Raw genomic sequence first — 27,920 nt, forward strand, 5'->3', positions numbered from 1 at the left:
CAAAAAGCTCTGACGAAGGCCGTGAGGCCGATACGTAAGCTTATTAAAGATCAGTGATATCAAGAGCAGTGAGCGGTTTCCTTTTTCATTCATCTTGTTCAACTGTTGCCATGCACCTGCAAAATGTTTGCTCAGATGTGCGAGTGCCTTTTGAATTTTAAGATAAATGTTTTAAAATGAAACATGTATGGAAACAGGTGAATTAACACTCCTCAGTTAGCAGGCTCAAGCAAGCTAAAACCCACATGGTAGCAAACACTAACTAGCAGAAATTGTTAACAAGTTAGAAATGATTTAAACACACTTTGCTGTAGGCTACTATTTACTAGTTAACAAGTCATGTATGTCATATAAAATATATTCACCCCACCCAGTATTGTAATCAAAACTTACCAGAAAGCATGTAGTCCTTGGCTCAGACAGTGTAGTAGTGTGGCGTCAATAGCATCTCATTAGTGTGCAAGATCTTGAGAATCAGCTGTACATGTGATGGAAGAGTGCACTGCACATGTGATGGAAGAATGCACTGTGCATGCAGAGGGTTGCAATTCCATTGAATTGGGGATAGTTTAACCAAAATATGCCACAAGACCTAGAATTGCCTTATGTGTGTCTCACAAAAAAAAGGTTCACTGTTATAAGCTAACTTTTTTGATGAATTTTAGCAAAATTACTAAAATTCCAGGGCTTAACTTCCCATTATCTTCCCAAAATTCTGGAAATTTACCGGAAAGTTTCCGACCCTTTGCAACCCTAAGTGCAACTTTAGTAATGATGGTGTTGGGAAACAGATCCTTCTACATTTGTTCAAATTGTAGTTTTATTTGTGAGCTATGTTGAATTTATTACACATCATAGATTTATTTGTGATTTATGGTGGTTTTATCGCAGTCAGATGGAAAAGAGTAAATGGTCATTTTAGGGTCATAGATTTAGCTGGCGGTAACTTCTAGTTTAGAAACTGTGTGGTTCGAGCCCTGAATGCTGATTGGCTGATAGCCGTGGTATATCAGACCGTATACCATGGGTATGATAAAACATCTATTTGTACTGCTCTAATTACGTTGGTAACCAGTTTATAATAGCAATAAGCCACCTCGGAGGTTTGTGGTATATGGCCTATATACCACGGCTATGGGCTGTATCCAGGCACTCAGCGTAGGGTCATGCTTAAGAATAGCCCGTAGCCTTATATTGGCCATATACCACACCACTCCTGCCTTATTGCTTAAATAGACACACCGCTGGAATAAGGTGTTAACCAATCAACATTCAGGATTAGACCCACTCCTTGTATAAATGGTGGATATTTGTGAAATATTTGTACATATTCATGGTTTATGGTTTAATTTGTGAAATATCTTTTTTAATATTTATGTTGATTGTTCTATTTACTAAATATGTCAATATATTCATAGATCATAGTTTTATTTGTGAGTTATGTTGAATATATACGCACGGATCGCGGTACACATATTTACAGAATAAAGAAACAAATCTCACTCCATACTTATCAAACAGTGGATTACTGAAAAAACACTGACTCCATATCAATACAGAAGCGTAAAAAAGACTGACTATGCACCACTGAGCTACCAGCAGTCTGGCTTTCAGTCTAGGGCTAGGCTACAAAACCGCATTCTTATGCGCAAAACATGCGCAGCTGTGAGCGCAAAATAAATAGTTCCGCACACAGACCCAGAGAAAAAAAGTTCTCATGCTGGGCTGGACAGAAAACCACCCCGAGTACCTAGCTAACGTTACGAGGATTGGGAGCACGCCAAAGACAGCTAACGTAAACTGGGCTTCATCAAATCTGGAGGTCCTTTAACCCAATAAGATTTGCTAGCCAAGCGGCGAGAGAAATTGCAACTTATAATGGCCTCGGAAGAGCTTTATGAGGTGAGTTAGCTACTATCTACTGCTAGCTAGCTGAAATGTTTTTTGTTTGTTCGTGTAGCTAGCCAAATTAGCTTCTTAGCCAGCCACCTGGCTTGAAAGACACCTCATATTAGCTTGAGCTTCATAAACATTTCAGCCCAGGAATTTGCCTACTAAATCGAAATCGGGCCACCTTAAAGATAGCTAGCTTGCTGACTGTTCGTTAGCCAACGTTAGTTAGCAGTGATACCGACGATGCATGTCATGTGTACTTGGCTATTTTACCCGACCAACTTGCCTAAGCTAGGCGAGTGAGCTAGCTAGCTAGCTATTGGGTACTACAGTCTCTGCAGCAAGAGGGGTTTGCCTCACCTCTAACTTAGGTCTTGTGGCCAGGTTTTTAAACAAATCAATGTAGCTAACACTGTAGGCGTATGCTTTCACAGAGGTACTATTCTATATGTAATTATGTGAATGCTTTCCAGTTATTAACGTCGTTGTAGTCCAGGCAGATATGTGCCACATTTTAGGTGATGCGAACTTTTTCATAAAAGCATGAAACTTGGTACAATTGTATAGTTTGGGGCCCTGAACATTTTCAGATATAAAACGCCTCCTGGTGGTTGTTGTCCGTTCCGAGGAGTAACAAGTAGAGGTAGACTTACCAATTAGTTTGTTTTTATGGTTAACAATTTTGAGTTATTAAGCGATTAAAATGCATCACTCTGTAACCAAATTGGTAACAGTGACGGAAACATCTGTAACAGAATGACTGCAATTGAATTGGCCACAAGGGGAAATCAGTCACAAACCACAGTTACAGTAGAAAGGGAAGTAGAGTATAGTTCATTACAGTAGAGCACACCAGGGATGTGACAAATGGAAAAATTGTCATAATGTTTAAACAGGAAAAAAAATAAGTTAAAACGATACAAAATAATTATAGACTATAGCTAGCTACATTTCCTAATGTTTTGCTTGAAGTTAATCTTGCATTTTTAACTTGCTACCGGAGGAAAAACCACCCTGGAGGAAAGTACCAGAGAGAAGTAGCCTACACATCAGTCAGCGCTGTCTGGTGATCCAATGACAAGAGCAAAGATACTTCATCTGAGTAGAGATGTGCAACTGAAGCACGAAATTAGGTCTTTTACATTCATGATTTGGAGCGAACCCTGACTGAAGTGGTGCAGAATTTACAAAAGGAAGCCTTTTAGATCTGCGCTTTCAAATCACAGCGAGATATTTTTTCAGCGTTCTCTTTCCTTTTCTGCGTGAAAAATGTGAAATCCTGCGTTAACGCGACCCCTGACTATTAACATCTCTCTGCTTGCCTCTTCCTCCTCCTGCATTGCAGACTGCTTCAGCCTTACCGCTGTCTGCCTCACTACTCTGTTTTAAAAATAGATTTTTTTATATACATGAGAATAATATTAAATTGTCTTTATACTGTATTTCACTCAATTTTATGAATATTTTTTATTTAATTTACAATGACGGCCTACCAAAAGGCCTCCTGCGGGGACTGGCCCTGGGATTAAAAAAATAAATATAGGACAAAACACACATCACAACAAGAGACAACACTACATAAAGAGAGACCTAAGACAACAACAGAGCAAGGCAGCAACACATGACAGCACCCCATGGTAGAGCAACATAACAACAACATGGTAGCAGCACAAAACATGGCACAAACAATATTGGGCACAGACAACAGCACCACAAAGGGCAAGAAGGTAGAGACAACAATACATCACACAAAGCAGCAGCAACTGTCAGTAAGAGTGTCCATGATTTAGTCTTTGAATGAAGAAAAACTGTCCCTTTTGAGTGTTACCAGTCGCTAGCTGCAGCGAATTGAATAGAGGAGCGACCCAGGAATGTGTGTGCTTTGGGGTCCTTTAACAGAATGTGACTGGCAGAATGGGTGTTGGATGTGGGCCGCAGTAAATATCTCAGATGGGGGGAGTGAGGCCTAAGAGGGTTTTATAAATAAGCAACCAGTGGGTCTTGCAACGAGTATACAGAGATGACCAGTTTACAGAGGAGTGTAGAGTGCAGTGATGTGTCCTATAAGGATCTTTGGTGGCAAATCTGATGGCCGAATGGTAAAGAACATCTAGCCGCTCGAGAGCACCCTTACCTGCCGTTCTATAAATTATGTCTCTGTAATCTGGCATGGGTAGGATGGTCATCTGATTCAGGGTTATTTTGGCAGCTGGGGTGAAAGAGGAGCGATTACGATATAGGAAACCAAGTCTAGATTTAACTTTAGCCTACAGCTTTGATATGTGCTGAGAGGACAGTGCACCATCTAGCCGTACTCCTAGGTACTTGTGACTACCTCAAGCTCAAACCCTCAGAGGTAGTAATCACACCTGTGGGAGGAGGGGCATTCTTCTTACTAAACCACATTATCTTTGTTTTGGAGATGCTCAGAACAAGGTTAAGGGTAGAGAAAGCTTGTTGGGACACTAAGAAAGCTTTGTTGTAGAGCATTTAACACATCTGGGGAGGGGCCAGCTGAGTATAGGACTGTATCATCTGCATATAAATGGATGAGAGAGCTTCCTACTGCCTGAGCTATGTTGTTGATCTAAATTGAGAGCGTGGGGCTTAGGATCAAGCCTTGGGGTACTCCCTTGGTGACAGGCAGTGGCTGAGACAGCAGATTTTCTGACTTTATACACTGCACTCTTTGAGAGAGATAGTTAGCAAACCAGCCTAAAGACCCCTCAGACACCAATACTCCTTAGCTGGCCCACAAGAATGGAATGACCTATCGTATCAAAAGCTTTGGCCAAGTCAATAAAAATAGCAGCACAATATTGCTTAGAATCAAGGGCAATGGTGACATCATTGAGGACCTTTAAGGTTGCAGTGACACGTCCATAACCTGAGAGGAATCCAGGTGGATTGCATACCCGAGAGAATACTATAGACATCAAGAAAGCCATTCAGTTGATTATTGACAAGTTTTTCCAACACTTTTGATGAACAGGGCAAAATAGAAATAGGCCTATAACAGTTAGGATCAGCTTGATCTCCCCCTTTTTAAATAAAGGATGAACCGTGGCTGCCTTCCAAGCAATGGTAACCTCCCCATAAAGGAGAGACAGGCTTGGCGATGATAGGGGTAGCAACCTTAAAGAAAGGGTCTAAACCATCTGACCCAGATATTTTTTGGGGGTGAAGTTTAAGGAGCTCCTTTAGCACCTCGGACTCAGTGACTGCCTGCAGGGAGAAACTTTGTAGCGGGGCAGAGGAAGAAGTATCAGGGATAGTCGCATTAGAAGGGGTGGGAGATGAGGAAGTGTTGGAAGGGCAAGGAGGCATGGCTGAGTCAAATAGGAATCCTGACTTAATGAAGTGGTGATTAACCTGTCTGGGATAGGGGACAGTATTTTCACGGCCGGATAAAAAACGTACCCGATTTAAACTGGTTACTACTCTTGCCCAGAAACTAGAATATGCATATAATTATTAGCTTTGGATCGAAAACACTCCAAAGTTTCTAAAATTGTTTGAATGGTGTCTGTGAGTATAACAGAACTCATATGGCAGGCAAAAACCTGAGTGCTGCATTTAGCTGTGGTTTGGGTTTTTATGACATATATGCTTGCTTTGAAAATGGCTGTGTGATTATTTTTGGCTGGGTATTCTCCTGACATAATCTAATGTTTTGCTTTCTCTGTAAAGCCTTTTTGAAATCGGACAATGTGGTTGGATTAACGAGAGTCTTATCTTTCAAATGGTGTAAAATAGTAATACGTTTGAGAAATTGAAGTTATAGCTTGTTTAAGGTTTTTGTATTTCGCGCCACGCTCTACCATTGGATATTGGTGAGGCCTTCCGCTAGCGGAACGTTAGATTAATGTTGATGTGGTTGTTACTGACAAGAAGCACATGGCTGAGCTCTTTAACCTCTCTTGGGTAGGTGGCACCAAATCGTCCCACCTACGTAACAGCCAGTTGAATCCTGTGGCGCGATATTCAAATACCTTAGAAATGCTATTACTTCAATTTCTCAAACATATGACTATTTTACAGCATTTTAAAGACAAGACTCTCGTTAATCTAACCACATTGTCCGATTTCAAAAAGGCTTTACAACAAAAGCAAAACATTAGATTATGTCAGCAGAGTACCCAGCCAGAAATAATCAGACACCCATTTTTCAAGCTAGCATATAATGTCACAAAAACCCAGAAGACAGCTAAATGCAGCACTAACCTTTGATGATCTTCATCAGATGACACACCTAGGACATTATGTTATACAATACATGCATGTTTTGTTCAATCAAGTTCATATTTATATCAAAAACCAGCTTTTTACATTAGCATGTGACGTTCAGAACTAGCATACCCCCCGCAAACTTCCGGCGAATTTACTAACAATTTACTAAATTACTCACGATAAACGTTCACAAAAAGCATAACAATTATTTTAAGAATTATAGATACAGAACTCCTCTATGCACTCGATATGTCCGATTTTAAAATAGCTTTTTGGATGAAGCACATTTTGCAATATTCTAAGTACATAGCCCAGCCATCACGGGCTAGCTATTTAGCCACCCACCCAGTTTAGCCTTCACCAAAATCATATTTCCTATAAGAAAAATGGTCTTACCTTTCCTGTTCTTCGTCAGAATGCACTCCCAGGACTTCTACTTCAATAACAAATGTAGGTTTGGTCCCAAATAATCCATCGTTATGTTCCATCAGCGATGTTTTGTTCGTGAGTTCTAGACACTATCAGAATGGTAAATCACGGTCGAGCGCATGGCGCATAACGTGACAAAATATTTCTAAATATTCCATTACCGTACTTCGAAGCATGTCAACCGCTGTTTAAAATAAATTTTTATGCAATTTATCTCGTAGAAAAGCGATAATATTCCGACCGGGAATCTGCCTGTCTGTAAACAGAGGGAAAAACAGAAAGGCGGGGGCGGGCAGTGCACGCGCCTAAGTCTTTTGTCTGCTGATAGACCACTTAGCAAAATCTCTCGTGTGTTTCAGCCAGGGCTTTGAATTACGTCATTCAGGTTTTTCCCGGGCTCTGAGAGCCCATTGGAGACGTGGGAAGTGTCACGTAACAGCAGAGATCCCTTGTAATAGATAGAGAGAATCAACAAGGGGAAGAAATGGTCAGACAGGGTACTTCCTGAACAGAATCTTCTCAGGTTTTTGCCTGCCAAATGAGTTCTGTTATACTCACAGACACCATTCAAACAGTTTTAGAAACTTTGGAGTGTTTTCTATCCAAAGCTAATAATTATATGCATATTCTAGTTTCTGGGCAGGACTAATAATCAGATTAAATCGGGTACGTTTTTTATCCAGCCGTGAAAATACTGCCCCCTAGCCATAAGAGGTTAAGGGACATGGGCAGCTGTGAGGAGGAGGGTTTGTTCTCTAGGTCTTTAACTGTTTTCCAGAACTTCTTGGGATTAGACCAATGGAGAGAGAACTGTTCCTTAAAGTAACTAACTTTGGCCTTCCGGATATCCTGAGTGCACTTATTTCTCATTTGCCTGAACGATTGCAAGCGTCTATGACAAATCAGGACAGGTCGTTTCACTGAGCAGCCATTACAAACACCGGCTGTAAAACAGTGATCACTAAGGTCATTACAGAAAACACCAGACTGATACCTATCAGGATTATTTATGGGGAATAACATTAAGGGGAGTAGCCTTTTCTGGGTGTTTGGAGTCATACCTTGTGAGATTTGTAATAATCTGAGAAAGATTTAGAGAGTCCCATTGCTTTAGAACTTGGTCAGGTTGTTTAAGCGTGTCCCAGTTTAGGTCACCAGCAGGACAAATTCAGACTTAGTGTAAGGGGCCAGGAGAGAGCTTAGGGTAGGTAGGGTACAGGCTGGTGCAGATGGAGGACGAAAAAGGTTATAACCAGAAAGGTTAATGTCAGTATTCAAAACACTCTTCCTTAACCACGTCTCAGTAATGAACAACACATCTGGATTGGAGCTGTGAACCCACACTTTCAATTGATCCATTTGGGGTAATAAGCTTCTAGTGTTAACGTGTAGAAAACCCAGGCTTTTACGAGAGCAGAAATCAGTGAAGCAGAGTCAGAATTGGCGCTAGCAACAGTAGATGGGCCAGGGTGTACATGCCCATTTCCAGATATCATCAGCAGTAATACAATCAGGGCACGGCAGAGGACAGGAAGAGCTCTGCAGTGCTGATTTATGACATCTGAATGTGCATCAGATGACAACAAGATCATATTGTAACAGCAATTTCATCAGTTACCATGAATACAAAGCCGGCGAGAGGTGGTTAGAATAGGACGGGAGGCCAAAAGTCTGTGTAACCAATAGTCAGAGTCCCGAGTGTGGGAACAAACAGTCTGTCCCACGGTTGGGTAAAGAAAGTTTGTAGTCAACAAAGTATGCAGGAGTAATGGGGCAAAACGCACAACGACTTGGGGCTAGCCATTCTAAGTGCAGAGTAATTCGCCCCAACAGGCTGTCCCAACACATAATGACATGACAGTGCGTTCTAACACTGTAAAAGGCCCTTAGTTGGCTCTAAAATTGTTTATTTTATGACAATTTGAAGAGAAGGAAGTTATTAATGTGTTTGATAAGATTAAAGATTCTCTCATGGGACCCTATTTCAATTTCAGGGGATCCAAGTTTTGGAACCACTGTACTACTAACCTCTCTCTCGGCTTGCTTCCTCTCTGTCTCCTTCACCTCCTGCATTGCAGCCTGCCTCAGCTTCACCACTGTCTGCCTCACCACTGGTACGCAATATAATATTATTTATGTTGATTTGAAAATTGGATTACACTTTTTAAATGTTATATGATGCTTGAAAATGAAGCTCAGGTTAGGGGTAATGCAGAATCAATAATTTCTGCTTTACTGAAAATGTATGAATGGAGTCAGCTTGGTATCAATGGTTAAGGAAGAAGCAACTGCACACTGCTAACCCCAAGAACGACATAAGAAGGATGAAGTCTTTCAGCAGTGGATGTCGCAACAGAATCTGCTGTATCTTCTGGCCGAATAAAATGCACTACAGTAAGCTATACAGGAAGACAAAATGTCGCACAGCATATCACGAGACGGATTCTGATGACTTGGCCACATTCTCAGAATGCCCAGATATAGACTCATTATAGAATTATGTCCACATGGGGATGAAGTGGATTGAAGCATAGTATATTAGATCTTTGTCGGCCTATGTGGACAGCTCTCTGGCTAGAGAGTTGTATACTCTGATCTTCTATGACCCTGTTGGTCATCCATGCCATGAATCCTTGTCCCATACTCTCTTGCCTAAATTGACAATTTGTCTGGCCTAGATGGTCATATGCACTCCAACCTTCTACTTGGTACAGCTGAAGGAGGTTCCTTCCATCTTTTCTTTATTTCCTTTGCTGCTGCTTGGTCTTTGGGAGTCTAGGCCGGGGTGTTGATAATCGTTGTTGTGAAAAGGGCTATATAAAGAACATTAGTATTCATTGAGTTTGAAGTGCTGCACCACTGCATAATTTGTGGGAGGATTTGCTCATTTTCTGTTTTTTCTTCATGAACATTTCAACATGAGCTTGATTGATGTTATCTTGACTGAGTCCATAAAGGAAAATTGTGAATTGCTCCAAAATGGACATGTTCTCTTCTGAAATATAATTTGGCGAGTGGCATTTGGGATCCACAAACACTTGAGGTACATATACTGTATGTGCCCATGAAATCAAAGTCCATGAGTCAAGACAATTTCAAAGGCCCTTCTGTGCTCCATGAATTTACAGTGTAACACAGTAGCCACATTTACAGCCAGGGAAAAGACAACCGCAGAAGACGACTGTTTGGCTCTGTATGTCACAGAAATAATATTCTATTGCATCAGAAACTATTTGAATTTGCTTTCTTACCCTGGCAGTCCATTGTTTTTATATAATAATCTGAACAGTTTGTGATTGTAATCCTTGACCATCGAAACAGAGGTAGATATGACATTTCCCATGTTTGGTACAGGAGATATGGCATATATATATATATATATTACCTTTATTTAACTAGGCAAGTCAGTTAAGAACAAATTCTTATTTTCAATGACGGCATAGGAACAGTGGTTTAACTGCCTTGTTCAGGGGCAGAACAACAGATTTTTACCTTGTCAGCTCGGGGATTCGATCTTGCAACCTTTCGGTTACTAGTCCAACGCTCTAACCACTAGGCTACCTACTGAACAAAATATAAACGCAACGTGAAGTCTTGGTCCCATGTTTCATGAGCTGAAATAAAAGATCCCAGAAATGTTCCAGACGCACAAAAAGCTTATTTCTCAAAAATCTTGTGCACAAATTTGTTAACCTCTCTGGGAAATGTGGGACACACTATTTAACAGCCAGTGAAATAGCAGGGCGCCAAATTCAAAACATCTCATAATTCAAATTTCTCAAACATACAACTATTTTACACCATTTTAAAGATGAACTTCTCATTAATCCAACCACATTGTCCAATTTCAAAAAGGCTTTACGGCGAAAGCATAACATTAGATATGTTAGGACAGCACCTAGACAAGAAAAACCACACAGACATTTTCCAAGCAAGGAGAGGCGTCACAAAAACCAGAAATACAGCTAAAATGAATTGCTAACCTTTGATCTTCATCAGATGGCACTCATAGGACTTCGTTACACAATACATGTATGTTTTGCTCGATAAAGTTCATATTTATATCCAAAAACCCCATTTTACATTGGTGTGTAATGTTCAGAAATGTTTTGCCTCCCAAAACCTCCGGTGAATGAGCACATCAATTTACAGAAATACTCATCATAAATGTTGATTAAAATATTAAACTGTTATTCAAAGAATTATAGATACACTACTCCTTAATGCAACCGCTGTGTCAGATTTCAAAAAAACTTTACAGCGAAAGCACACTTTGCAATAATCTGAGTACAGCACTCAGAGACGAAACCAAACCCGCCATTTTGTGGAGTCAACAAAACTCAGAAATAACATTATAAATATTCACTTACCTTTGATCTTCATCGGAATGCACTCCCAGGAATCCCAGTTCCCCAATAAATGTTCATTTGTTTCGATAAAGTCCATATATATGTCCAAATACCTCCTTTTTGTTCGCACGTTCGGTAGAGTACTCCAAATGCACTGTGCTTGCGCAGTTAAGTTCAGACAAAAAGTCAAAAAAGTTATATTACAGTTCGTAGAAACATGTCAAACGATGTATAGAATCAATCTTTAGGATGTTTTTATCATAAATCTTCCATAATATTCCAACCGGACAATTCCTTTGTCTTCAAAAAAGAAAAAGGAACACAGCTAACTCTCACGGGAGCGCGTGCCACTGAGCTCATGTCATTTTCTCAGTCATCTGACTCCAGGACCTCTTATTCTCTCCCCATTCACAGTAGAAGCATGAAACAATGTTCTAAAGACTGACATCTAGTGGAAGCCTTAGGAAGTGCTAAATGACCCCTCAGACACTGTATTCTGGATAGGGAATCACTTGAAAAACTACAAACCTCAGATTTCCACACTTGCTGGTTGGATTTTTCTCAGGTTTCTGCCTGCCATATGAGTTCTGTTATACTCACAGACATCATTCAAACCGTTTTAGAAACTTCAGTGTTTTCTAACCAAATCTACTAATAATATGCATATCCTACCTTCTGGGCCCGAGTAGCAGGTCGTTTAATTTGGGCACGTTATTCATCTGAATTTCCGAATACTGCCCCGTCACTAAAAAGTTAATATCCCTTTTGGTGAGCATTTCTCCTTTGCCAAGATAATCCAGTCATCTGACAGGTGTGGCAAATTAAATGGCATGATTATTACACAAGTGCACCTTGTGCTGGGGGCAATAAAAGGCCACAAAAATTTGCAGTTTTGTCACACAATGCCACCGATGGTTTGAGGAGCATGGCATGCTGACTGCAGGAATGTCCACCAGGGCTGTTGCCAGAGAATTAAATGTTCATTCTACCATAAGCCACCTCCACCGTCGTTTTAGAGAATTTGGCAGTATGTCCAACCGGCCTCACAACTGCAGACCACGTGTAACCACGCCAGCCCAGGACCTCCACATCCAACTTGTTCACCTGCGGGATCATCTGAGACCAGCCAACCGGACAGCTGATGAAACTGAGGAGTATTTCTGTCTTTTAATAAAGCCATTTTATGGGGGGAAATCATTCTGATTGGCTGGGCCTGGCTCCTAGTGACTGCGCCCCTGCCCAGTCTTGTGATATCCATAGATTAGGGCCTAATGAATTTATTTCAATTGACTGATTTCCTTATAGGAACTGTAACTGCTGCATTTTATATTTTTGTTCAGTATACATTTTTGTAATGGGAAATGGCAGCCATGAGCTGTTTTTGGGATGGCTCCGTGTCTGAAAGTTTTTCATGCTTTTATGAAAAGGTGAACATTAATTTTCACATATGGCCTGGACGATAGGATGGGCTGGCTACTTGTAACAGTTCACCTATCTATACTATATGAGGTAATTGAGTAAAGTTACATTGAACATTTTAGTTTCAAACTCAACATGCTGATGTTGTCTTTTGTTCAAGTTTGCCTTTTACCTGTAGTTAAATTGCCTACATTGACAACCTTACACACAGACAGTTCGGGTTAAACACACAAATAACTACACTAATCAGCAATATATCTATGAAATTAAAGCTTATCGGAGGAATATCATAAAGTAGGCCAATACAAAAAAACTGGCCCAATTTGTAAGTCGCTCTGGATAAGGGCGTCTGCTAAATGACTTAAATGTAAATGTTAAATGTAGCCAAGAAATCTTCTATTCATTAGTCACACTACTGCCTGTGGGTAGAAACAGCCTTTTTGGAGCTGGTGGTCTAGGTCTAATACTATGGCTAGACCATTGGGATGAAAACAGTTCATGACTGATGTGGCTGGGGTCCTTGATTATACAGAGGGCAGCAGTGGTTAATGAAAATGTCCTTGATAGATGGCAACTCTGTTCCTAGGTGCCTCCTAGGCTAGGTCAATATATGTGGGGTTGCTCTACCCCGAGTTAGAAACATCCTACTGGAGATCTGAGGGTGTTAGAAGAAGAATTCATTAGTGTAAACGGATAACAAAAACAAGCATTTCTTATTGGACAAGTTTAGGGAGTCCTGCCCTGTTTGTCCTTTTTCGTCCATTTGGGTGTCTGGTGAATACGACCCTGGAATATCACAGATGATTTCACCATATGGCTGATTGTTTCTCACGACACGTAGCCCATTGTTTGCTATAGCCGTTACGTTTTAGTCTCATGATTTTGTGACTTAGTGACTGCCCTAAATCCAGTCATTGCCACTGCCAACTATTTTTAAAAATTCTGTTTCAGGTTGAGAGAATTGTGGACAAACGGAAGAACAAGAAGGGAAAGATTGAGTACCTGGTGCGCTGGAGGGGCTATGGCTACGAGGGGGACACCTGGGAGCCCGAGACACACCTCTCTGCCTGTGTGGAGTTCATCCACGATTTTAATCGGCAACACGGCGAAAGACAGAGAGACAGTACTTTGCTGCGCTCCACTCGAAGCACTCCCAGCACGACCCACAGCCACAGTTCGAGAAACAATGCCCGAAAACAGATCTGCAGGCCTCAGCCACACAGTGGAGCAGGAAGCCATGCTCTAGTAAAACCCGGGAATGCCTCTTCGCCCACCACAGCAGCTACGGCAATCTCGAAACAGTTGCCACCACTTGACCCTGGCGTGGCACACACTAGAACGAACATGCAGCTTAACTTGAGCCAAAAGTACAGTGTTTCGGCCACCGGTGACATTTGTAGACCTGGCTTCACAAGCGGGCCTGCGGCTTCTCCGGTAGGCACAGTGCGTCGGAGCATGGACCTGGCGAAGTCCGGGATCAAAATCCTGGTACCCAAAAGCCCCATGAGCAGCCGGGCGGACTCTGAGTCTTCACCTAGCGAGGCGGCCCACTGTCTGGAGCAAGGGGGTCAGGAGCAGGACTCTGTGCCCCCAGAGGTGGCCCTTTTGGAAAAGCCTCCAGGGTTGTTGCTGGGGCCTGGGGAAGAAAGAGCGCGCATGGGGACCCGGCCCAGGACTCAAAGCCAAAGCCCATTAATTCCTCAGCAAGTCCCCATAACACCCGCATCCATACGCACACTCAATGGGAAAGGTAAGGCTCTAGGGCGATTCCACGCCAGCGGAAAATAGTTTTGGGTATCTCAGATCTTTCTGGCAATTCTCACTTCACTAGGAGGAAAGATGTTTGAAATGTTTTTTTTTTACATTTATCATGATGAAAGTGGCTATTTTAGGCCCTTTTTAGACCTATACATGCCTCCTATAAGACCCTATGATCTGTAAACTGTACATGATACAGACATCTTAGTGTCATTATACTCCTAATAGTGTGCTCTAACATATGGAGTATGTCTAGATTCTGAAATACAAATTTTCACATTAATTTATTCAACATTAGAACTATTTAATGGATATCAAATCTACCCTTTTTGATTTAGCTTATTTTTAGACATTGTTTGGAACAATATACTCTTCAAATGCATCACATTTCCAGAGTGGGCTCTCTTGGTACTTGTAACGATATGACCCATTTTATATATAGAAATTAACATTATAGGTCATTAACCAATCTCAGCCCTCCTTTAGGATTGCACATTCAGCAAGTCACTAGCAGAGGGCATTCCTTATAATCAATTTACCATTCGCTGTGTTGGTGGTGCCCATAAAATTGATCAGAACTTCAGAATTAGCGGAGAGCCCACTCTGGAAAAGTGATGTACTTGTAGAGTATATCGTTCCAAATGATATGTCTTTAAAATGAACAAAATCAAAAAGGGTAGTTGAGAGATTAATATTTGTAATGTTAAATAAATGAATGTGTATTTCAGAATCGAACATACTCCATATGTTAGAGCACACTATAAGGAGTATATGTACAGTTCACAGATCATAAGGTCTTACAAGAGGCATGTATTCATACGCCCTGACTTATTCCACATTTTGTGTTACAGCCTGAATTCCAAATGGATTAAATAAATACATCTCACCCATCTACACACACAGCCCCATAATGACAAACTGAAAACATGTTTTTAGAAACGTTAGCTAATTTATTGAAAACGAAATACAGAAATATCTAATTTACATAAGAATTCACACCCCCGAGTCATGTTAGAATCACCTTTGGCAGTGATTACAGCTGGGAGTCTTTCTGGGTAAGTCTCTAAGAGCTTTGCACACCTGGATTGTATAATATTTGCACATTATTCTTTAAAAAAAATATTCAAACTCTGTCAAGTTGTTTGTTGATCATTGCTAGACAGACATTTCCAAGTCTTGGCATATTTTTTGTATTTATTATGGATCCCCATTAGCAGCTACTCTTACTGGGGTCCAGCAAAATTAAGGCAGTTTATACAATTTTAAAACATTACAATACATTCACAGATTTCACAACACACTGTGTGCCCTCAGGCCCCTTCTCCACCACTACCACATATCTACAGTACTAAATCCATGTGTATGTACAGTGTGTATGTTATCATGTGTCTATGCATGAGTCTGTGCCAATGTTTGTGTTGCTTCACAGTCTGAGCTGTTCCATAAGGTGTTTTTTTTAAATCTTTTTTTTAATTTAATCTAATTTTACTGCTTGTGTCAGTTACTTGATGTGGAATAGAGTTCCATGTAGTCATGGCTCTATGTAGTACTGTGTGCCTCCCATAGTCTGTTCTGGACTTGGGGACTGTGAAGAGACCTCTGGTGGCATGTCTTGTGGGGTATGCATGGGTGTCTGAGCTGTGTGACAGTAGTTTAGACAGACAGCTCGGTGCATTCACCATGTAAATACCTCACTACACAAGTAGTGATGAAATCAATCTCTCCTCCACTTTCAGCCAGGAGAGATTGACATGCATATTATTAATATTAGCTCTCTGTGTACATCCAAGGCCCAGCCATGCTGCCCTGTTCTGAGCCAATTGCAATTTTCCTAAGTCCTTTTTTGTGGCACCTGACCACACGACTGAACAGTAATCAAATCAAATCAAATTTATTTATATAGCCCTTCGTATATCAGCTGAAATCTCAAAGTGCTGTACAGAAACCCAGCCTAAAACCCCAAACAGCAAGCAATGCATGTGAAAGAGGCACGGTGGCTAGGAAAAACTCCCTAGGAAAAACTCCCTAGAAAGGCCAAAAACCTAGGAAGAAACCTAGAGAGGAACCAGGCTATGAGGGGTGGCCAGTCCTCTTCTGGCTGTGCCGGGTGGATATTATAACAGAACATGGTCAAGATGTTAAAATGTTCATAAATGACCAGCATGGTCAAATAATAATAATCATTGTAGTTGTCGAGGGTGCAACAAGCACGTCCGGTGAACAGGTCAGGGTTCCGTAGCCGCAGGCAGAACAGTTGAAACTGGAGCAGCAGCATGGCCAAGTGGACTGGGGACAGCAAGGAGTCATCATGCCAGGTAGTCCCGAGGCATGGTCCTAGGGCTCAGGTCCTCCGAGAGAAAGAAAGAAAGAGAGAAAGAGAGAATTAGAGAGAGCATATTTAAATTCACACAGGACACCGGATAAGACAAGAGAATACTCCAGATGAAACAGACTGACCCTAGCCCCCCGGCACATAAACTACTGCAGCATAAATACTGGAGGCTGAGACAGGAGGGATCAGAAGACACTGTGGCCCCATCCGATGATACCCCCGGACAGGGGTCAAGGTGTGACAAAACTAGGGCCTGTAGGACCTGCCTTGTTGATAGTGTTGTTTAGAAGGCAGAGCATCGCTTTATTATAGACAGACTTCTCCCCATCCTAGCTACTACTGCATCAATATGTTTTGACAATGACGGTTTACAATCTAGAGTTACTCCAAGCAGTTTAGTCATCTCAACTTGCTCAATTTCCACATTATTTATTACAAGATTTAGTTGAGGTTTAGTGAGTGTTTTGTTCCAAATACAATGCTTTTAGTTTTAGAAATATTTAGGGCTAACTTATTCCTTGCCACCCACTCTGAAACTTACTGCAGCTCTTTGAGTGTTGCAGTCATTTCAGTCGCTGTATATTTTCAAACTGATTTTAAAGGTCAAAACTGTCCACTCATGAACATTCATTGTCCGTAGAGCTCCGAGACAGGATTGCGTCGAGGCACAGATATGGCGAAAAGAACCAAAAAATGTCTGCAGCATTGAAGGTCCCCAAGAACGCATTGGCCTCCATCACTCTTAAATGGAAGAAGTTAGGAGCAACCAAGACTCTTTCTAGAGCTGGCCGCCCGGCCAAACTGAGCAATCGGGGGAGAAGGGCCTTGGTCAGGGAGGTGACCAAGAACCCGATGCCGTCGAGGATATGCTAAGTACAAATGTGATTCACATTTTCAAACAGTCCATTTAGATTTTCCAACGGGGCTATACATTTGGGTGAGTTTTTTTCTCTCTCGCCTGATTAGCCTCATTTCACGGCCAAAAAATTCAACCATCTAGTGTTCAGCGAGATAACAACACATTGTCAAATCCAAGTAGCCTATTCAAATAATTAACATCCAGTCACATTAACCGTTACTCTTGCGGGAATTCCACTAACGGTCCGTATGTAGCCAAATGTAGCTGCTGCTCATTCCTTTTGCTCGAAAATGGACTAATGGTTAAAAGAAAGTAAGGCTGCGTCCATAGACGCATACCAGCTCTACTGGTAGTACTGCTACTACCAGCAGTACTACACCTGCACCTGTCGATGACACAAGTTGTTCTGCTTCCACGAGCACATCCAATTCTAGCATCAGTAATTCTACATTTGTTGTTAGCCCAGCTAGCATGGACACTGACAGTTGTGAAATTGATGCTGCCGAAGAGCTACTGCCCCCCTTACCCGGGAAAGCACCAAACAACAGACAGGGGCGTTGGACCATCAAAGAGTTGCAAATATGATAACTACATTGATTTGGGGTTCACTTATATTGGGAGTAGTGCCTTTCCTCAGCCACAGTGTATTATATGTGCAGAAGTATGATCTCGACTCGATGAAACCTTCACTCTTGCACAGACATTTAGAAACAAAACATGCCACTGGAGTTTTTTCAGTGAGAGTTAAGACTACTTTCGAGTAGTATTTGACCCCCTCTCAATCATAAAGATGTCTGGCTCCCAGGTGTCTTTTATACAGGTAACGAGCTGAGATTAGGAGCACACTCTTAAAGGGAGTGCTCCTAATCTGTTTGTTACCTGTATAAAAGACACCTGTCCACAGAAGCAATCAATCAATCAGATTCCAAACTCTCCACCATGGCCAAGACCAAAGAGCTCTCCAAGGATGTCAGGGACAAGATTGTAGACCTACACAAGGCTGGAATGGGCTACAAGACCATTGCCAAGCAGCTTGGTGAGAAGGTGACAACAGTTGGTGCGATTATTCGCAAATGGAAGAAACACAAAAGAACTGTCAATTTCCCTCGGCCTGGGGCTCCATGCAAGATCTCACCTCGTGGAGTTGCAATGATCATGAGAACGGTGAGGAATCAGCCCAGAACTACACGGGAGGATCTTGTCAATGATCTCAAGGCACCTGGGACCATAGTCACCAAGAAAACAATTGGTAACACACTATGCCGTGAAGGACTGAAATCCTGCAGGGTCCCCCTGCTCAAGAAAGCACAAGTACATGCCCGTCTGAAGTTTGCCAATGAACATCTGAATGATTCAGAGGACAACTGGTGAAAGTGCTGTGGTCAGATGAGACCAAAATGGAGCTCTTTGACATCAACTCAACTCGCCGTGTCTGGGGTAGGAGGAATGCTGCCTATGACCCCAAGAGAACCATCCCCACCGTCAAACATGGAGGTGGAAACATTATGCTTTGGGGGTGTTTTTCTGCTAAGGGGACAGGACAACTTCACCGCATCAAAGGGACGATGGACGGGGCCATGTACCGTCAAATCTTGGGTGAGAACCTCCTTCCCTCAGCCAGGGCATTGAAAATGGGTCGTGGATGGGTATTCTAGCATGACAATGACCCAAAACACACGGCCAAGGCAACAAAGGAGTGGCTCGAGAAGAAGCACATTAAGCTCCTGGAGTGGCCTAGCCAGTCTCCAGACCTTAATCCCATAGAAAATCTGTGGAGGGAGCTGAAGGTTCGAGTTGCCTCTGCAAAGAGGAGTGGGACAAAATCCCTCATGAAATGTGTGCAAACCTGGTGGCCAACTACAAGAAACGTCTGACCTCTGATTGCCAACAAGGGTTTTGCCACCAAGTACTAAGTCATGTTTTGCAGAGGGGGTCAAATACTTATTTCCCTCATTAAAATTCAAATCATTTTATAACATTTTTGACATGTGTTTTTCTGGATGTTTTTGTTGTTATTCTGTCTCTCATTGTTCAAATAAACCTACCATTAAAATTATAGACTGATTTATTTCTTTGTCAGTGGGCAAATGTACAAAATCAGCAGGGGATCAAATACTTTTTTCCCTCACTGTATAAAAGCAACATAACATTAATAAGAAGGGGCTAGAAGCGTTTTATATGGCGAGCTACCGAGTGGCTAATTATTCCTGTTGCCGCGGAAATGGCTGGGACAATGCTGGGGGAAAGGCCAAAAAACTATACAGACAATGACTTCATCAAACGACACTGTTTCACGACGCATCAGTGACATGGCAGGAGATGTTCACAAGCCAGTGAATTATACTCGTTAAAGGTGGATGAGTCAACAGACGTGGCGGGCTTGGCACAGCTCCTGGTATATGTCCGGTACGTTCATGGGGGGGGTCAATTAAAGAAGACATCCTCTTCTGCAAACCACTGGAAACCAGGACAACATGAGAGGATATTTTTAAAGTACTGGACAGCTTTGTGACGTCAAATGGACTTTGGTGGTCAAGATGTGTTGGTGTCTGTACTGATGGCGCAAAAGCCATGACAGGGAGACATAGTGGAGTGGTAACGCGCGTGCAAGCAGTTTCTCCCGACACCACTTGGGTACACTGCAGCATCCACTGAGAGGCTCTTGCTGCCAAAGGAATCCCGGACAGCTTGAAAGACATTTTGGACACTACAGTGAAAACGGCTAACTTCGTTAAAACAAGGCACCTGAACTCTCGTATTTTCTGCACTATGCAATGATATGGGCAGTGACCAGGTAACGCTTTTACAACATACAGAAGTGTGCTGGTTATCAAGGGGAACACAGTTTTTTTTATTGAGAGAAAAGCTTAAAGTTTACTGACCTTAATTTTCACTTGTCTGACCGCTTGCATGATGATGAGTTTCTCACACAACTGTCCTATCTGGGTGATGTTTTTTCTTGCCTGAATGATCTGAATCTAGGTTTACAGTGACTCTCCAACTATGTGCTGGACAAAATTGAGGCTATGATTAAGAAGTTGGGGCTCTTAGCTGTCTGCATTAACAAGGACAACACACAGGTCTTTCTATCATTGTATGATTTTCTTTTGTGTGCAAATGAACTCAAGCTTACGGACAATGTCTAATGTGATATAGCAAAGCACCTGAGTGAGTTGGGTGTGCAATTACGCAGGTACTTTCCCATAACGGATAACACAAAGAACTGGATTCGTTATCCCTTTCATGCCCTGCCTCCAGTCCACTTACGGATATCTGAACAAGAGAGCCTCATTGAAATTGCAACAAGCGGTTCTGTGAAAATTTTATCCGAATTTACTGCCAGATATGGCTGCGCTCAGAGTACCCTGCTTTGGCAAATCTCGCTGTTAAAACACTGATCCCCCTTTGCAACCACGTACCTGTATGATAGTGGATTCTTGGCACTCACTAGCATGAAAATGAAAAACAGGCACAGACTGTGTGGAAAATTATTTAAGTTTAATGTGTGCTTGTTTTTTAAAAATGGTTTAATTGGGCCTCTCTAGTGGCACCACAGTCTAAGGCTCTGCATCGCAGTGCTTGAGGCGTCACCACAAACCCAGTTTTGATCTCGGGCTGTGTCACAACCGGCCGTAACCGGGAGTCCCATAGGGCGGCGCACAATTGGCCCAGCGTCATTTGGGGAGGGTTTGGCCCGGGGGGGCTTTACTTGGCTCATTGCGCTCTAGCAACTCCTTGTGGCGGGCCGGGCGCCTGCAGGCTGGCTTCCGGGTTAAGCAGGCGGTGTTAAGGACCGTGGTTTGGTGGGTCATGACTCGATCTTCACCTCTTCCGAGCCCATTGGGGAGTTGCAGCGACGAGACAAGATCATAATTGAAATTGGATTATTTAAAAAAATATACATAATAATAATTTATGGTTGAATTAATAAACTAGCCAAGAGGACTCGAGGCTGTAATCACTGCCAAAGGTGCTTCAAAGTACTGAGTAAAGGGTCTGAATACTTGTGTAAATGTGATCCTTTTTTTTTTATATATATATATTTTTTTAAAGTGCTTTTTCATTATGGGGTATTGTTTGTAGATTGGGGGGAAAACATTTTAATCCATTTTATTTATATATATATATTTATATTTGCAAACAAATCTAAAAACCTGTTTTTGCTTTGTCATTATGGGGTATTGTTGCCATAAGGGTTTGAATACTTATTGACTCAAGACATTTCAGCATTTCCTTTTTTAGGATTGTTTTACAAATTAATTAAAAACATAATTCCACTTTTGATATTATGGGATATTGTGTGTGTAGGCCAGTGAAAACATGTCAATTGATTCCATTTAGAATTCTGGCTCTAATGCAAGACAATGTGGAAGTCTTGTGTAAATGTGAATACTTTTCTGAAGGCACTGTAGGTCTGGAAAGGGCCTAAAATGGCCACTTTCATCATGATTTCATAGAATAATTTTTTTTACAAAAATGTTAAAAGCATGTGTAACATCCTTCCTCCCAATGAAGTTTCTATGTGAGAATTGCCAGAACAATCTGAGATGCCAAAAGTATTTTCTGCTCCCGCTGGTGTGTAATCGTCCTCTAGGCTTTTTCAATAGACTTCAATAACTGTTGTTGTGATGTATACTGTCTCGGTGAATTAAGATGTTATTTTTTTTTATGTAGCCTACAACTTCTCGCTCTGGTCTAAGTAGACCACAATGCCAGAGGGGAGTGATTGGGGACACTGCCATGCAAACTGAGTTCTTTACAATCTCCACAAACGAATGAGTACACAGTTATGTCAGTTGGTGGACTGTTCATCTGCTGTTGAGTAGAACCTAAGTAAACCATTCAGGCACTACCAAAGATTTAATTTACCTGGTTATTTAAACAGACAATATTACGAAAGGCTGTGTCACCATTTTTTTATCCACCAGGTACGTCAACACTCATGGAGGCTCTGGCGGCCAATGGGACAGCTAGCCTGCAGAGTGCAGTGGCAGGAGTCACTGCAGTCTCCGGGGTGGCGGGGAAACGGCGCTTCGAGGAGCAGCGCTCAGTCTTCGACAAGCGCCTTCGGTTCAGTGTCCGGCAGACTGAGAGTGCCTACCGCTACAGGGACCTTGTCGTCAAGAAGCAGGATGGCTTCACCCACATCCTGCTCTCCACCAAGTCCTCGGAGAACAACTCACTTAACCCCGATGTGAGTCATATGCCTGTCTTGTCTTTGCCCTAACAAAACAATTGTTATACTGCATGACAATTGGCGTGACAGGCCAAAAATAGTAGTACTTCATCGTTTAATTATGCCAACTTTTCCAAACAGTTGGTAGTCAAATATAAATGTAAGCAAAATATCTGAAACAAGTCAAATACTGGTCCTATAAAAATATTGGGTTGGTTTCCTGGATTAAGCCTAGTACTGTACTAAAATGTATTTCCAATGTTAACTCTCCATCTAAAGTGCTTCTTAATCTAAGATTAGGCTTCATCTGTGTCTAGGTAACTGGCCCGTAATAATTGTCTCCCTCTCATGGCTGCCTCAGGTGATGAAGGAGATGCAGAGTGCCATGGCCACGGCGGCGGCAGACGACAGCAAGCTGGTCCTGCTGAGCGCCGTGGGTAGCAGCTTCTGCTTCGGCCTGGACTTCATCTACTTCATTAGACGGCTCACTGACGACCGCAAGAAAGAGAGCATCAAGATGGCTGAGACCATTAGGTAGGCCAGAAGGGTGGACTTTTGGTTTCTATTTTGTATGTGGATTGTTTTCAGAGAGAAAAAACAAATGTTGAAAACAAAAAAAACAAATGTCAGAAAGAAGGCTCACCTTTGTCGATTGTCCAAAAATGTGTCCTCTCCTTCTTGTCCCTCTTACGTCATCTGCACTGATTGGAGAAAACAAAATGGTGGAATGGTTGATTTCATCTCTGGTCAGTTCTTTCAGATCAGTGCAAGTGACAAATTTGTAGACAATTGTCTCGAATCATCGGTTATTTTGAACAGGTGGAACAAATGAGTAGAACGTAAGCTGTGTGTTGTAGTGGCAGTCTTTGTAATGAAAAACATAAGAAGGCACTGTGATGCCGAAAGAAATTACTGTGAGTTTATACAGTTGAAGTCGGAAGTTTACATACACTTAGGTTGCAGTCATTAACTCGTTTTTCAACCACTCCACAAATTTCTTGTAAACAAACTATAGTTTTGGCAAGTCGGTTAGGACTACTTTGTGCATGACACAAGTAATTTTTCCAACAATTGTTTACAGACAGATTATTTCACTTATAATTCACTGTATCACAATTCCAGTGTGTCAGAAGTTTACATGCACTAAGTTGACTGTGTTTTTAAACAGCTTGGCGAATTCCAGAAAATTATGTCATGGCTTTAGAAGCTTCTGATAGGCTAATTGACATCATTTGAGTCAATTGGAGGTGTATCTGTGGATGTATTTCAAGGCCTACCTTCAAACTCAGTGCCTCGTTGCTTGACATCATGGGAAAATCAAAAGAAGTCAGCCAAAAATTGTAGACTTCCACAAGTCTGGTTCATCCTTGGGAGCAATTTCCAAATGCCTGAAGGTACCACGCTCATCTGTACAAACAATAGTACGCAAGTATAAACACCATGGGACCACGCAGCCGTCATACTGCTCAGGAAGGAGATGCGTTCTGTCTCCTAGAGATGAACGTACTTTGGTACGAAAAGTGAAAATCAATCCCAGAACAACAGCAAAGGACCTTGTGAAGATGCTGGAGGAAACGGGTACAAAAGTATCTATATCCACTGTAAAACGAGTCCTATAATGACATAACCTGAAAGGCCGCCCAGCAAGGAAGAAGCCACTGCTCCAAAACCGACATAAAAAAGACAGACTACAGTTTGCAACTGCACATGGGGACAAAGATCGTACTTTTTGGAGAAATGTCCTCTGGTTTGATGAAACAAAAATAGAACTGTTTGGCCATAATGACCATCGTCATGTTTGGAGGAAAAAGGGGGAGGCTTGCAAGCCGAAGAACACCATCCCAACCGTGAAGTACGGGGGTGGCAGCATCATGTTGTGGGGTTGCTTTGCTGCAGGAGGGACTGGTGCACTTCACAAAATAGATGGCATCATGAGGTAGGAAAATTATGTGGATATATTGAAGCAACATCTCAAGACATCAGTAAGGAAGTTAAAGCTTGGTCGCAAATGGGTCTTCCAAATGGACAATGACCACAAGCATACTTCCAAAGTTATGGCAAAATGGCTTAAGGACAACAAAGTCAAGGTATTGGAGTGGCCATCACAAAGCCCTGACCTCAATCCTATAGAAAATTTGTGGGCAGAACTGAAAAAGCGTGTGCGAGAAAGGAGGCCTACAAACCTGACCCAGTTACACCAGCTCTGTCAGGAGGTATGGGCCAAAATTCACCCAACTTATTGTGGGAAGCATGTGGAAGGCTACCTGACACGTTTGACCCAAGCTAAACAATTTAATGGCAATGCTACCAAATACTAATTGCGCGTATGTGAACTTCTGACCCACTGGGAATGTGATGAAAGAAATAAAAGCTGAATAAATCATTCTCTCTCCTTTTATTCTGACATTTCACATTCTTAAAAGAAAGTGGTGATCCTAACTGACCTAAGACAGGGAATTTTTACTAGGATTAAATGTCAGGAATTGTGAAACTGAGTTTAAATGTATTTGGCTAAGGTGTATGTAAACTTCCGACTTCAACTGTATATGGAGTGTGCGCCTCTTTATTTAGTTTATAGTCTTTGTAATGATGCCACAGAAGACGGTGATGCAGACAGTCTGTCATCCCCATCCTCAGGACATTCGTGAACACGTTCATCCAATTCAAGAAGCCCATCATCGTAGCCGTGAATGGACCGGCAGTGGGCCTCGGAGCCTCTATCCTCCCGCTGTGTGACGTTGTCTGGGCCAACGAGAAATCCTGGTTTCAGACGCCCTATACCACCTACGGACAGACACCCGACGCTTGCGCCTCCCTCACCTTCCCTCGCATCATGGGCGTGGCCTCGGTGAGTTCATACGGCATTGTCTGAAAATCCTCCTCCGAGGGGGGAGTAGTCCAGCACAGCAATACAGATGTAGTGTGGGGAACTGGTTAAGTGTATCACTCACTGGGCTGGTTTTCCTGCGATGGGGAATATCCTGAACAATACAAAAAATAAGAATGGAGTGGGACAGCCACACTCCTTTTTAAATGTTTTTTTTTATTAAAAAAGACTTATTAATACTATTCCAGTCCTTTTGCCTGCTTAACCTCACCCCCTCCTCTCCCCAACTCTTGTCTTCTCTCTCCCTCCCCCTCTTCTCCCAGGCCAATGAGATGTTGCTGAGTGGGCGGAAGCTGACAGCCCAGGAGGCCTGCGCTAAAGGCCTCGTGTCCCAGGTGCTGTGGCCCGGGACTTTCACTCAGGAGGTGATGGTTCGCATTAGGGAGCTAGTCACTTGTAATTCAGTTGTAAGTCATCCTTTTCATTTGATTTTGAATTGTTTTTATATTTTGTGGCGTCTCTTTTCCACACAGTACGACCCTGCCCCTCTCCCTCACTTTGGTCTTTTGTTCTCTCGCTTTTTTATGTCTCATCAAAAACATTTTCCCACCGACACTCATTTACAGTGCCTTCGGAAAGTATTCAGACCCCACATTGTTACGTTAGTTTTATTCTAAAATGGATAAAAATGTTTTTTTCCCCTTGCAACCTACAAACAATACCCCATAATGAAAAGCAGTTTTTTTTTTTTTTATGATCACATTTCCATATGTATTCAGACCCTTTACTCAGTACTTTGTTGAAGCACCTTTGTCAGCGATTACAGCCTCAAGCCTTCTTGGGTATGATGCTACAAGCTTGGCCACCTGTATTTGGGGAGTTTCTCCCATTTTTCTCTGCAGATTCTCTCAAGCTGTGTCAGGTTGGATGGGGATCGTCGACGCACAGCTATTTTCAGGTCTCTCAAGAGATGTTAGATCGGGTTCAAGTTCGGGCTCTGGCTGGGCCACTCAAGGACATTCAGAGACTTGTCCCGAAGCCACTCCTGCGTTGTCTTGACTGTGTGCTTAGGGTGTTTGTCCTGTTGGAAGGCGAACCTTCGCCCCAGTCTGAGGACCTGAGCAGGATTTCATCAAGGATCTCTGTACTTTGCTCCATTCATCTCCCAGTCCCTGCCGCTGAAAAACATCCCCACAGCATGATGCTGCCACCACCATGCTTCACAGTAGGGATGGTGCCAGGTTTCCTCCAGACGTGACGCTTGGCAATCAAAAAGTTCAATCTTGGTTTCATCAGACCAGAAAATCTAGTTTCTCATGGTCAGTCTTTAGGTGCCTTTTGGTAAACTGTCATGTGTCTTTTACTGAGGAGTGGTTTCCGTCTGGCCACTCTACCATAAAGGCCTGATTGGTGGAGTGCTGCAGAGATGGTTGTCCTTCTGGAAGGTTCTCCCATCTCCAAAGAGGAACTCTGGAGCTCTGTCAGAGTGACCATCAGGTTCTTGGTCAACTCCCTGACCAAGGCCCTTCTCTCCCAATTGCTCAGTTTGGCCGTGCGGCCAGCTCTAGAACGAAGGGGTCTGAATACTTTCCAAATGCACTACACACACACACACACTCCTAGCCGTAGTGTCCGCTTGAATTGTTATATTTTTAATGTCTCCCGGGATACCAGTATCACAATATTTTTTTCCGTGGCAAAAAAAATCAACACAAAGCAGTCCAAACTCTTTGGTCCTTTTTAAAAACCTTCCATATGTAAAATATTGTGTGCAATAACTTGGAAAATAAAGAAATGTGACTGGATGACAGCATAATGATTTGTTTCCAACATTAGGGCTGTTTTCCTAAAGAAGTTAAATATGCTTTGTGTTTTGTTTCCTTGCCACGATACGAATGAGTATCGCGATACTGGTATCGTCCTGGCCCTAACCAAGAGTGTGTTTTTAAGTTCATATAATGCTTTTAGCAATACATTGAATTGAGATCATTTCACAGTATCTGGATGTTGTGGAATTTCTCCTGAATCCTTTTCATTGTTGACAAAAAAGGGGATCTCATGTCATGTCCCAGAGTTAAATGTTAAACAAATCTATGCCAATAACCATAAGTCATATTCCTTTCCTTTTGCTTTTTTTTTTGGCGGGTGGGTGGACTCTGTTTGCTGCACTGTAGGTCCTGCGGGAGTCCAAAGCACTGGTGCGAAACGCAAACCGGGCCGCCCTGGAGCAGGCCAATGAACGTGAGTGCGAGGCGCTGAAGAGAGTGTGGGGCTCTTCGCAGGGGGTGGACTCCATCCTCAAATACCTGCAGAAGAAGATTGATGAGTTTTAAGGAAAGCACGTATCCCCCCCCCGTTACCCCTCTAACCCCTCCAGTCCCAAGGAACCAGGAAAACATGGCACTGGCAGTGCATGGCGTTCAATCTGCAGCCTCTCAATATCCCACCATCCCTCTTGCATGTATGAGAGTACAGTGCATTTGGAAAGTATTCAGACCCCTTGACCTTTTCCACGTTTTTGTTGCATTACAACCTTATTCTAAAATATATAGATTTTTTTTTATCCTCAATCTACAAACAATACTCCATAATGACAAAGCAAAAACTAGTTTAGACATTTTTGCACATTTATTACAAATAAACAACTG

General features: G+C 42.3%; 1 protein-coding gene across 1 annotated transcript; it reads left to right on the top strand.

Annotated features, from left to right (window-relative positions):
• Positions 1-1,554: 1,554 nt before the first annotated feature.
• LOC115156566 (chromodomain Y-like protein) lies at positions 1,555-27,835 on the top strand. The gene is made up of 7 exons (XM_029704025.1): positions 1,555-1,902; positions 13,272-14,070; positions 22,198-22,463; positions 22,807-22,979; positions 25,083-25,293; positions 25,596-25,739; positions 27,447-27,835. The coding sequence occupies exons 1-7, from the start codon at positions 1,879-1,881 to the stop codon at positions 27,603-27,605; spliced, it is 1,776 nt and encodes a 591-aa protein (XP_029559885.1). The 5' UTR covers positions 1,555-1,878; the 3' UTR covers positions 27,606-27,835.
• The last annotated feature ends 85 nt before the right edge of the window (positions 27,836-27,920 follow it).

This window comes from Salmo trutta, chromosome 21 (assembly GCF_901001165.1).
Source record: "Salmo trutta chromosome 21, fSalTru1.1, whole genome shotgun sequence".
NCBI classification, from domain to species: Eukaryota; Metazoa; Chordata; class Actinopteri; order Salmoniformes; family Salmonidae; genus Salmo; species Salmo trutta.